At 39.7% G+C, this 13,888-nt stretch overlaps 1 protein-coding gene across 1 annotated transcript in view; it reads left to right on the top strand.

Moving 5' to 3' along the window:
- The window catches only part of LOC124794889 (dihydropteridine reductase), a 56,856-nt gene that overhangs the window by 20,958 nt on the left and 22,010 nt on the right, over positions 1-13,888 (top strand). The window contains exons 4-5 of the mRNA XM_047258585.1: positions 11,198-11,338; positions 12,082-12,274. Coding sequence (XP_047114541.1) covers positions 11,198-11,338; positions 12,082-12,274 — 334 coding nt within the window. The remainder of the gene's footprint in view (positions 1-11,197; positions 11,339-12,081; positions 12,275-13,888) is intronic.

Here is a 13,888-nt window from a genome sequence, read left to right as displayed (position 1 = left end):
GAGTCAAAATAAAAACATCGAACTTTATACAATGAAATAGTTTTGCCTTACAAAATTATTAAAGTTTTTGGTGAGAAATCAGTTTTAAGGAGACCGTCTGCAGCATTTGGTCTGGCTGCAAACTTGTAATACTGCATAGGTTCTGTCTTAAGGAACTATGTCAAAATATCCAAAATAACTACTTTAAACAATGGAAAATCCAGGACAGAATAATAACAATATTATGAAACGAGTAGTTGCTACTAACCATATAGTGGAGGTGCTGAGTCACAGATAGGCTCAACAAAAAGACTGCCAAACAGTAAGCTTTCAACCAAACAGGTCTTCTTATGAACTGGACAAAAACACACACACACACACACACACACACACACACACACACACACACACACACACACACACAAAAGGTAAGTTTGTGTGTGTATGTGGGGGGGGGGGGGGGGGGGTTAACGTGGAAGAAAGCCTCTTTGGCCGAAAGCTTACTTGTTGACAGCCTTTTTGTTGTACCTATCTGCTGTATAGTGAGTAGCAATTTATTCTTCCCAAAATAGTGCGGTTAATCCATCCTGGATTTTCCTTTTTAATTAGTAATTTATACTAATAATAAAACTAAAACACTTGTCTGTTTATCTTTGAACACCATTGTTTCCAGAACTGCTTGACAAATTTGCATGATGTTTTCATAGGGAACTTGAGTATACCATTGGGCAACATATAGGCTTTATTTCATCAAATCACTTCATATGTATTGTAAAAATGTCTATGTAAGTATGTTCCAGATCTCCTCAAAAAAACATTGGCTTGGTTTCAACCAAACTTTGTGCACGTATCACTCTCGGTGTGGAAAGAATTGCTGTGGGGTTAAGAATCACCCACATGTCAAAGGGGTAGGAGTGAAAAACAAGTGTAGACTATGACGCATGAATATGGAGATTTTATTCATCCAGTGTTTGAGAGCAAGAGCACTTAGTGCCTTGCAACAAACTTTACACAAATTTCAAACTTTTACCAAACTTTTTCTCATTGACATCTTCCTCAAAATGATGAAAGGCAAAAAGTTTGCCGATTACTACATTCCTACACAAGGCATGACATTTTAGTTTATTACTTCTTTACTGTTAGTTGTATTTGTGACACTTTCTGCAGACATTGTTCACATATACTGCTGAATATATGAGCAAAAATATATCATTGTATGACATATAGTTGAGGATATATGACGTCATGAACACTGAGATGTGTGAAAAACTGCTGTGCTATGCATAACATTTAAATTTATTGTTACTAGCCCGCTGAACTGCTTTCAGTAAAATTAGGTAACAAGATAGCTAGAATCATAAGGAAAACATAGTTTACTTTAGAAAGTGTGTAGTACAAGATAATTTTTGATTTGATGAATATTGCACAGATTAGGGAAAAATATTTACTCTTGGAAAAAGCTGTTTACTCTTTAACTTTGAACTTTATTCTGTTTGTGATAAAGCTTTTATTGGTTGATGTGTACTACGTGATATGACTCAAACTAATGAATACAATTTTTTTAAAATAATTTTCAGTGTGTTTAATCCATACTTCCACACTGTTTGTTGCACAATGTGTAGCTACTACGCACACTGTCGAATATTTGAGAACAAGAACTTTACACACAATTATGAAACTTTTCTTGCTTATAACCCCTACAAAATTATTAGAAGAAAAAAGTTTATTGCCCAGTACACTTTCACTGTTCATGCAGTAAAACCGTCACATCAGATGTGAGGTAATGACTTTTAAATTTCTTACGTCTTTGCTACTAACTCTATTCACAACACAATTAGTAGATTGCGTCTACCATATGCTGCTGAATGTACCTACAAAATAATGTCATTCTACGACACAGAAAGAGGGGGAGGAGGACATGGACAGAGAGACGAGGGAGTAGCAGATGGACAGAGGGAGGTGGAAAGAGGAGATGGACTACTAAAATTGAAAAAAATGGATACCTGAGCAATGCCAGGTACTCATATAGGGTACTAATAGTTATTTCATGTGGCTCGTAAATTGCACTCACATGATTTACTGTTATCAAAATGTCTGCCTCAGAAGAGCACCCTTAACAAAACAACATCTGTGTAGTTGAGGGGGTTTGTATGTTCCTATGATGTGGGGGCGGGTGGTGGTGGGGGGCGGCTATACCGGTGGTAATGTAACTATTGGCAGGGTCTCCCAAGAGTCCACAGGGGATCCATGCAGTGTATACCACAGCATCCTGTCTTGTATACTGTCCCTTCTGTTTCCTTTGTCTGATTGTGTGGCAGCAGGCACAGTCCCCTGATATGGCAGTGGAAGATGCATGTTCTTCTTCTTCTTCTTCTTCTTCTTCTTGGTGCCATACACTTGTAGTGTGTTGGCTGCTCACAGGCAGTGTTGCCTTGCTTCTTGAACCAGCTCTTCAAGATTGTTGATGCCAGTCCATGTCTTGATATTCTGTGACCATGATTGCTTCCTTCTACCTGGTGGGCGCTTTCCTTCTATTCTGCCTTCTAGAATTAATTGCAGAAGTCCATATTTCTTTCCCCTCATAATGTGCCCCAGGTACCATGTCTTTCTTCTTTTAATTGTCCCCATTAGTTCTCTGTCCACCCTGATAGATCCATGGTAACTAGGAAAATGGTGATGCACATACTACAGAGGTATGGGTAGTGTTCTATAGTGAAGGTGAAGACAAAATATCTAAGATGTAAGGTCCTGAAATAAAACCGTGGCAGGTGTCCAGGCCATGAGGTGGCAGCCCCACCAGGACACTCGAGGGCAGCAGGATGGTTGGTGACCCGCACCATCAAAAACTTCAGATCACAGAAATGTTGAACTGCTGATAGATTTGTGCATTTAGCATGACCCAGTCATTGGAAGTATACTGTTTCCATACTGTAATTGCCAAGAGATAATGTGGGTCTCTTCATGTTATTGCAAATCAAATAGGTCACATAACCATAAGTTTTGACATGCTCCGTTAAATGTAAGAAATGAGAGGTGCTGACATTGGAAGTGACTACTGCTTCGTTATGAAGTAGTTCAGATTGAAAATAGTGGAAAATAGGGCCAAGCTCAAGCACAGGAGCAAAAAATGGATGTGGGAAGGTTACAACACCAACTACTCCAAGAAAGATCAGCACTAGAACTAAAAAATAGTTTTCAGGTCCTCTCTGAAGAAAATTTTATGTAGGCAGCAATTGAAGCAAGTGGGCAAAATTTTGGAGACAGTTATCTAGATATTGGAACCATCTTATGATTTAAGGCACATCAAAGGAAAGAATGGCTCTCAGATGACACATGGGATGAAATTGACTGTAGGAAAAACTAAAACAAAAGATAAATCTTTGCAACGAGACCATAGAAAATTGAATCACATAAAGAATACACTGGGGCAGACAAGAGTCAAAATGCAGCCAGGAGAGAGAACAGGAAATGGACCAATGATCAGGCACAGTTAGCAGAATATGCTGCAAGATGAGGGAATATACAGGAGCAATATAATATTGTCAAATGGCTGTCAGTGGAGAACTTCAAATTTGAAGTACCAATTAAGAGCAAGGATGGTGTGATTTTTACGACAGAGGAATGGCTGTAAAGATGAGAGAAGCATTTCAGTAAGCAATCCAAGACGAACAGCTGAGATATGTTTCAGAGGAAATCAAAGTGGATGAAGTTACAAATCTGGAGTTGCTCACAGTGGGGTGAAATTAGACTTGTTTTGAGAATCCTAAAAAATAAAAAGGCTCCAGGCCTAGCAGTGGAACTGTTAAAATCTGGTGTTGAAAATATGGTTGTTCTTAAGAGTGGACTGGCACCATCAATGCAGACATGAACACAATCTCTGGCAGCATGACATATTGACGATTATGGTGTTCAGTTACAAGCTATCTATGGGCTGTAAATAGTAAGCACTATTGTAGTTGTTCTCGACAAAGATGACAACGATCAGTCTTGTTGAAAGCTAAAGTTTTTATGCAGATTCGCCATGACAAGCACTCCAAGAGTATTTTATACAATAATGTCAGAAACTTCAATCACATATAGCCTGTCAGTTCAAGAAAATATACCCCAGGCCCAAGTGAGTGTCGTGTTTCGGCAAAATGCCCAGACCCATGACTCAGCCTCCAAGTGTTTTTAAATTAACATTGTATCAACTGAAACATCCTGGCAGATTAAAACCGAGTGCCGGACTGAGATTCGAACTCTGGGCTTTTGCCTTTCACAGGCAAGTGCTCTACCAACTGAGCTACCCAAGCACGACTCACACCCCCTCCTCACAGCTTTACTTCTGCCAGTACCTCATCTCCCACCTTCCAAACTTTAAAGAAGCTCACCTGCGAACCTTGCAGAACTAGCACTCCTGAAAGAATGGATATTGCTGAGACATGGCTTAGCCACAGCCTAGGGGATGTTTCCAGAAAGAGATTTTCACTCTGCAGCGGAGTGTGCAGTGATATGAAACTTCCTGGCACATTAAAACTGTGTGCCGGACCGAGACTCGAACTTGGGACCTTTGCCTTTTGCGGGCAAGTGCTCTACCAACGGTGGCTAAGCCATGTCTTTGCAATAACCTTTCTTTCAGGAGTGCTAGTTCTGCAAGATTCGCATATGTTGTAATTAAAATAGTGCTAATAATAATAATAATAATAACGAAAAGAGAGAGAAAAGTTTACAACTAAAGTATATGAAAGTTTACAAACAGGAAAAAGAAAAAAAACTTCCTGGGGGATTAAAACTGTGTGCCAGACCGAAACTAGAACTTGGGACCTTTGCCTTCGGGCAAGTGATCTACCATCTGAGCTACCCAAGCATGACTCACGACCCGTCATTACAACTTTAATTCTGCCAGTACCTCGTCTCCATGGCTAAGCCAAGTCTCCGCAATATCCTTTCTTCTAGGAGTGCTAGTTCTGCAAGGTTCACAGGAGAGCTTCTGTAAAGTTTGGAAGGTAGGAGACGAGGTACTGGTAGAAGTTAGGCTGTGAGGACAGGTCGTGAGTCGTGCTTGGGTAGCTCAGTTGGTAGAGCAGTTTCCCGCGAAAGGCAAAGGTCCCGAGTTCGAGTCTCGGTCCAGCACACAGTTTTAATCTGCCAGGAAGTCTCATATCAGCGCACACTCCACTGCTGTGTGAAAATCTCAGTCTGGAATCGTATCAACTATTTTCAGCTGGAATCAGTGAGTTACATGTATCTTCTGTGTTACGTGTATCTTCCTCCCCCCATGAACCATGGACCATGCCGTTGGTGGGGAGGCTTGCGTGCCTCAGCGATACAGATAGCCGTACCGTAGGTGCAACCACAATGGAGGGGTATCTGTTGAGAGGCCAGACAAACGTGTGGTTCCTGAAGAGGGACAGCAGCCTTTTCAGTAGTTGCAAGGGCAACAGTCTGGATGATTGACTGATCTGGCCTTGTAACAATAACCAAAACGGCCTTGCTGTGCTGGTACTGCGAACGGCTGAAAGCAAGGGGAAACTACGGCCGTAATTTTTCCCGAGGGCATGCAGCTTTACTGTATGATTAAATGATGATGGCGTCCTCTTGGGTAAAATATTCCGGAGGTAAAATAGTCCCCCATTAGGATCTCCGGGCGGGGACTACTCAGGAGGACGTCGTTATCAGGAGAAAGAAAACTGGCGTTCTACGGATCGGAGTGTGAAATGTCAGATCCCTTAATCGAGCAGGTAGGTTAGAAAATTTAAAATGGGAAATGGATAGGTTAAAGTTAGATATAGTGGGAATTAGTGAAGTTCGGTGGCAGGAGGAACAAGACTCCTGGTCAGGTGACTACAGGGTTATAAACACAAAATCAAACAGGGGTAATGCAGGAGTAGGTTTAATAATGAATAGGAAAATAGGAATGCAGGTAAGCTGCTACAAACAGCATAGTGAACGCATTATTGTGGCCAAGATAGATACGAAGCCCACACCTACTACAGTAGTACAAGTTTATATGCCAACTAGCTCTGCAGATGACGAAGAAATTGAAGAAATGTATGATGAAATAAAAGAAATTATTCAGATAGTGAAGGGTGATGAAAATTTAATAGTCATGGGTGACTGGAATTCGGTAGTAGGAAAAGGGAGAGAAGGAAACGTAGTAGGTGAATATGGATTGGGGCTAAGAAACGAAAGAGGAAGCCGCCTGGTAGAATTTTGCACAGAGCACAACTTAATCATAGCTAACACTTGGTTCAAGAATCATAAAAGAAGGCTGTATACATGGAAGAAGGCTGGAGATACTGACAGGTTTCAGATAGATTATATAATGGTAAGACAGAGATTTAGGAACCAGGTTTTAAATTGTAAGACATTTCCAGGGGTAGATGTGGACTCTGACCTGTAGATTAAAACTGAAGAAACTGCTAAAAGGTGGGAATTTAAGGAGATGGGACCTGGATAAACTGAAAGAACCAGAGGTTGTACAGAGTTTCAGGGAGAGCATAAGGGAACAATTGACAGGAATGGGGGAAAGAAATACAGTAGAAGAAGAATGGGTAGCTTTGAGGGATGAAGTAGTGAAGGCAGCAGAGGATCAAGTAGGTAAAAAGACGAGGACTAGTAGAAATCCTTGGGTAACAGCAGAAATATTGAATTTAATTGATGAAAGGAGAAAATATAAAAATGCAGTAAATGAAGCAGGCAAAAAGGAATACAAACGTCTCAAAAATGAGATCAACAGGAAGTGCAAAATGGCTAAGCAGGGATGGCTAGAGGACAAATGTAAGGATGTAGAGGTGTATTTCACTAGGGGTAAGATAGATACTGCCTACAGGAAAATTAAAGAGACCTTTGGAGATAAGAGAACCACTTGTATGAACATCAAGAGCTCAGATGGAAACCCAGTTCTAAGCAAAGAAGGGAAAGCAGAAAGGTGGAAGGAGTATATAGAGGGTCTATACAAAGGCGATGTACTTGAGGACAATATTATGGAAATGGAAGAGGATGGAGATTAAGATGAAATGGGAGATACGATACAGCGTGAAGAGTTTGACAGAGCACTGAAAGACCTGAGTCGAAACAAGGCCCCCGGAATAGACAACGTTCCATTGGGACTACTGACGGCCTTGGGAGAGCCAGTCCTGACAAAACTCTACCATCTGGTGAGCAAAATGTACGAGATAGGCGAAATACCCTCAGACTTCAAGAAGAATATAATAATTCCAATCCCAAAGAAAGCAGGTGTTGACAGATGTGAAAATTACCGAACTATCAGTTTAATAAGTCACAGCTGCAAAATACTAACGCAAATTCTTTACAGACGAATGGAAAAACTAGTAGAAGCCGACCTCGGGGAAGATCAGTTTGGATTCCGTAGAAATGTTGGAACACGTCAGGCAATACTGACCCTACGACTTATCTTAGAAGCTAGATAAGGAAACACAAACCTACGTTTCTAGCATTTGTAGACTTAGAGAAAGCTTTTGACAATGTTGACTGGAATACTCTCTTTCAAATTCTGAAGGTGGCAGGGGTAAAATACAGGGAGCGAAAGGCTATTTACAATTTGTACAGAAACTAGATGGCAGTTATAAGGGTCGAGGGACATGAAAGGGAAGCAGTGGTTGGGAAGGGAGTGAGACAGGGTTGTAGCCTCTCCCCGATGTTATTCAATCTGTATATTGAGCATGCAGTGAAGGAAACAAAAGAAAAATTCAGAGTAGGTATTAAAATCCATGGAGAAGAAATAAAAACTTTGAGGTTCGCCGATGACATCGTAATTCTTTCAGAGACAGCAAGGGACTTGGAAGAGCAGTTGAACGGAATGGATAGTGTCTTGAAAGGAAGATATAAGATGAACATCAACAAAAGCAAAACGAGGATAATGGAATGTAGTCGAATGAACTCGGGTGATGCTGAGGGAATTAGATTAGGAAATGAGACACTTAAAGTAGTAAAGGAGTTTTGCTATTTGGGGAGCAAAATAACTGATGATGGTCGAAGTAGAGAGGATATAAAATGGAGACTGGCAATGGCAAGGAAAGCGTTTCTGAAGAAGAGAAATTTGTTAACATCGAGTATAGATTTAAGTGTCAGGAAGTCATTTCTGAAAGTATTTGTATGGAGTGTAGCCATGTATGAAAGTGAAACATGGACGATAAATAGTTTGGACAAGAAGAGAATAGAAGCTTTCGAAATGTGGTGCTACAGAAGAATGCTGAAGATTAGATGGGTGGATCACATAACTAATGAGGAAGTATTGAATAGGATTGGGGAGAAGAGAAGTTTGTGGCACAACTTGACCAGAAGAAGGGATCGGTTGGTAGGACATGTTCTGAGGCATCAAGGAATCACCAGTTTAGTGTTGGAGGGCAGCGTGAAGGGTAAAAATTGTAGAGGGAGACCAAGAGATGAATACACTAAGCGGATTCAGAAGGATGTAGGTTGCAGTAGGTACTGGGAGATGAAGCAGCTTGCACAGGATAGAGTAGCATGGAGAGCTGCATCAAACCAGTCAGTTGAAGACAACAACAAAAACAGCAACAACAACATGTACCTTAAGATCTGCAAAGAGTTTGTGAAATACTCAACTTCTGGGTCATCAGCAGTATTGTCTGAATATAAGTTCAGAGAGCTGCCATTTCTAAGATGGGTTTAAAATAAGTTTGTGTCTTTAGTTTTTAAAAGTAAGTTACACAGAATAAGAAACTCACTTCAGTTTTCCTCTGTCATTAAAACTTCATAAGCTGGAAACCCTTCATTCAGTCCTACAGCAAGTGTCCTTTTCAGCTAGAGATGCTCTTCAGTTATGTGGAGAAAAGTTTATAGAATACTGCTTTGGAGGAAGCTTACTGTTTCCACTATTCTCTCTGTTTCTTGGCTACTGAAATTGCGTCTGAATGGCATCATACCAAATTTGAAACCCATTTCAATGTCTGGTCTTCCAATCTAATAGAAACTTGAATTTCTATATTTAAGTGATTCTCAAAATGTTAAATGTCTCAGCATTTGGAGGCCAGAGTAGACTGATTCTGTTTCTTGCATCCTTACAATTTCACATTGATTCCACCTGGGAGAAAAGACTACAGAATGCAGCAAGTTTATCAGGCATCTGTTTGTATCATTAATCCTCTCCTTCTAGAACAGTTTGACATGAATTACTTGCAGTTAGTGAGATCATTTGAGATTAAAGGAATAGCACTCTGTGTGGGATCTTAAGATTTGAGTGCGTGAAAAATAGGCGATTTTTATTTTCAAGTAAAATATAAAGTTGTCCAAAATGTTTGTGATGTAGTTTTATACCTTACACTTTTGTCTTTAAGGAATGATTTTGTCTGCTTTGGACACTGCCTATAACTCTGCACCAGGTAGAAAGACCCCTTGCAGCCAGAACATTGGTGATCGGTGGGAATTCCTGAAGCCCTCCCTTTGGACCTGTAACAAAAAAACTGTGTACAACTCATTTTTGATACATTTCCTGTCAGCATGCATAGGATGTTAAAAAATATAAGTTCTAACAAAATGGCGACATTTTGGAGCAAGTATCATTTTCTTCGCCCAAAAAATTGAAAGAAAAGCATGTACCAAAATTAAACTTTTGAAGGTATCACAAAATAGAATTTAGAATGGTGTCATCAAATTCTGATCAAAATCGTATGTACATTCTTGAGTCATGGTTCCCACCAATTTGAAACATACAGTTCTGAGAAAAACTCATTTCGGGTTATATTTTTTGTAGTTAAGTTAAACATACTTCCAGTCATTGATTCCTGGTCCATAAAGCAGTTCGACCTGATCCAAAAGGAGGCCCTCCTCCATCTTCTTCGTGGTCATGGTGGTCCTGTGGGCCTCTTTGACAGCTGCTGTCATCTGATGCTCTGCTGGTTCAATATGCTTTTCGCCTGATTTTGTGCAGAAGTTGTAACAGGCTGGTCCAATCTCAAGTTGGAGCATGTTCATAACTTCCATAATGCCTGTTATGCTGTAGTTGAAATTACATGTTGGACTATTTTTCACACTGTGGATGGTATTCAGAGACAGTTTTCCACAAATTACACTAGAACTCGATAAGATTTTCTGATGAAATAGGGATGGACACCACAGTAAAGTTGACACCCCCGTAATAAATGTTCTCTTTACTCCATACCGTTGCACAGAGGTCATTGGTGGGTGTTGAATTCTCTCATTTGCTGAAATATCCTGAGTGCAGTTCAGGCTGTTAGGGTTGTGTTCACAAGATCCAGAACTTACGACAGTTTTTGAGTACTCACTTATGTGAGCATCAAAGAAATTATTTGCTGATAATCAGAGACAGCAAAGGACTTGGAAGAGCAGTTGAATGGAATGGACAGTGTCTTGAAAGGAGGATATAAGATGAACATCAACAAAAGCAAAATGAGGATAATGGAATGTAGTCTAATTAAGTCGGGTGATGCTGAGGGAATTAGATTAGGAAATGAGGCACTTAAAGTAGTAAAGGAGTTTTGCTATTTGGGGAGCAAAATAACTGATGATGGTAGAAGTAGAGAGGATATAAAATGTAGGCTGGCAATGGCAAGGAAAGAGTTTCTGAAGAAGAGAAATTTGTTAACATCAAGTATTGATTTAAGTGTCAGGAAGTCATTTCTGAAAGTATTCGTATGGAGTGTAGCCATGTATGGAAGTGAAACATGGACGATAAATAGTTTGGACAAGAAGAGAATAGAAGCTTTCGAAATGTGGTGCTACAGAAGAATGCTGAAGATTAGATGGGTAGATCACATAACTAATGAGGAAGTATTGAATAGGATTGGGGAGAAGAGAAGTTTGTGGCACAACTTGACCAGAAGAAGGGATCGGTTGGTAGGACATGTTCTGAGGCATCAAGGGATCACCAATTTAGTATTGGAGGGCAGCGTGGAGGGTAAAAATCGTAGGGGGAGACCAAGAGATGAATACACTAAGCAGATTCAGAAGGATGTAGGTTGCAGTAGGTACTGGGAGATGAAAAAGCTTGTACAGGATAGAGTAGCATGGAGAGCTGCATCAAACCAGTCTCAGGACTGAAGACCACAACAACAACAACAACAATCATTAATGCCATAGTTCTATTACACCATGTATTTCAGTTGCAGCCCATTACAGCTCTATTTCTGTTAAGATGTATTTGTGCTGTTCAATAATGTGATATTGTGTAACATATTCACATAACAATTTTTTTGAAAAACAAAAGAAAGATGATGATACAACCACTACTTTTCAGAGTTTATAAAGAATGCGGATTTGATGTGGCGGCAAAGTGTGTGGAGTTCTACAATTGCAGCATCTGTAGCTGCTAAATACTTGAAAGAAGGTGGTATGATAACTCTGCCTGGAGCTAAGCCAGCTTTAGGCGCAACAGCAGGTATGTGTTAGTGCTCAACAGACGTCTGTTTCCTCTGTACAGAATCAAATCCCAGTATGTGTCAGAAGACTCACATAGGCTTAGTAGCATAATTGTTCCTTTATTTTAAGCTATGGACTGTGATTTTTAAATATGTTTTCTATTTAAGAAATGGTAAGATCACAGATCTTCATTACAGTTTAGAGGTGGGCAAATTCTGTGATATTTTCTGAACTTTCTGTTGTAATTAACTGTAAATATAAGTAATTTGCTTTCATAACTACCAATATTTCTAATTCTTTTTATCAGAAAACTGTGGACAATGCTTACATCCAACAAGCATGTCTTATATTGTATGTTTCCTTATTACAATGGTATACGAAGTTCGTGCCTTTTGTCAGCTCATACAAATGATGGTCATTGTTCCAATAAGAGAATTGCTACTGCAATTAATTATTTAAAGTCATATGAACATTGACAGCTGGAAATTACTTGCCAGCTTTTAAATTAGTGGAAACATCTAGATGTCATAGAATTTTAATGTAAGGATGACTGTAACATGCTGAACAACATCTATGTTTTCATCACCTCAAACAACCTGAAATCATCTTTGGTATTCTGAGACTTGCCACAGCATGAAAGTACTTTCATAAAATGCTGTTTCAATCATCCAACTTTACTGCTATATACGTTCTGTGCATTTGTATCAGCGAGTGTTTTTCCTGTTTAATATGAATTAATCAAATTACTATGTAAATTTCTAGGGATGATTGGATATGGAATGGCTAAAGCTGCTGTTCATCAACTGACAAAATCATTAGCTGCTGAAAACAGTGGACTTCCTGCAAATTCTTTGGCAGTTGCAATACTTCCAGTTACCCTTGATACTCCAATGAATCGGAAGTGGATGCCCAAAGCTGATTTCTCAACATGGACTCCCTTAGAATTTGTTGCAGGGTAAGTTCGTGCTTCAAAGCAAAACATTCAACATGGCAATTAAATTTGCTTCTGTGGCAAGCAAAGGGTTCTTTGAGATCATTTGCCTGTAAAGCAGATAAAATTGTTATTGAAACTCAAGACCAAGCAAGTGATGCGACATTTGACATATTTTTAGAAGAAAAAAAAAAAGCTGCCAGTCACTATAATATTTCCGGTCATGTTTCAGAGAGCTATTTCTTCTGTGATGAAATACTGATATTTTACGTTTCGTTCTGTTTGCACTAAAGAGTAAAATGGACCACCATTGTGTGGTTCTGAGAAGTAATAGCTAACCACAAATTGAAAAAAAGTATAAAATTTATTTACATTGTAGTCACAACATACACTCAAAGACAAAAAGACAATGCACCACGAAGGAATTGTCCAAATGGGGTGGAAATCTATAGGTGTGATGTACATTTACAGACATACAAATTATTGCAATTTCAAAAGTATTGGATGATTTACTAAAGAGAGAGAGCTTCACAAATTGAGCAAGTCAGTAACACATCGTTCCACCTCTGACAGAGGTGCAAGCACTTATTTGGCTTGGTACTGCTTGATAGAGTTGTCGGATGTCCTCCTGACGAATATTATGCCAAATTCTGCCCAATTTGCTTGTTAACTCGTCGAAATCCAGAGCTGGTTTGAGGGCCCTGCCCATAATGCTCCAAATGCCCTCAGTTGGAAAAAGATCCAGTTCCCTTGCTGGCCAAGATAGGATTCAGCGAGCACGTTGACAAGCATTAGAAACTCCTGCTGTGTGCAGGCGGGCATTAACTCACTGAAATGTAGCCAAGGGTGGGTTACCATGAAGGGTAACAAAATGGAGGGTAGAATATTATTGACAAAATGCTATTCTGTAAGGATATAGAGCAAAGGGGTACTGCTACGAAAAGAAATGGCACCCCACACCATCACTCCTGGTTATCGAGCCATGTGGCAGACAACAGTATCCCACCGCTGTGTGTCTGAAGACACGTCTTTGCTGGTCGTTGGAGCTCAGTTCAAAGTGGCACTCATCACTGAAGTCAATGAGATACCACCCAAAGATTTGTCTGGAGTTACCCTAGGCAGCCAACTTAGTCCTGCAAAACCGTATAAATCAGTCCTGAAAATTGGCTATTGACCCTAAATAATAAAAAGCGTGAGGTCATCCACACGAGTGCTAAAAGGAATCCATTAAACTTCAGTTACACAATAAATCAGTCAAATCTAAAGGCTGTAAATTCAACTAAATACCTAAGAATTAAAATTACAAACAACTTAAATTGGAAAGAACACACAGTAAATGTTGTGGGGAAGGCTGACTAAAGACTCAGTTTTATTGGCAGGACTCTTAGGAAATGTAACGGACCTACTAAAGGGACTGCCTACACTACACTTGTCCATCCTTACCAGTTAGGATCGATGGAGTACATCGAAAAAATTCAAAGAAGGGGAGCACGTTTTGTATTATTGCGAAATAAGAGTGAGTGTGTCACTGAAATGTTACAGGATTTGGCATGGACATCATTACAACAAAGCCTTTTTTCGTTGTGGCAGAATCTTCTCACAAAATTTCAATCACCAACTTTCTCCTCTGAATGTGAA

Source organism: Schistocerca piceifrons, chromosome 4, assembly GCF_021461385.2.
Source record: "Schistocerca piceifrons isolate TAMUIC-IGC-003096 chromosome 4, iqSchPice1.1, whole genome shotgun sequence".
NCBI lineage: Eukaryota > Metazoa > Arthropoda > Insecta > Orthoptera > Acrididae > Schistocerca > Schistocerca piceifrons.
The sequence above is the reverse complement of the archived record's forward strand: the minus strand, read 5'-3'. Positions and strand labels throughout refer to the sequence as shown.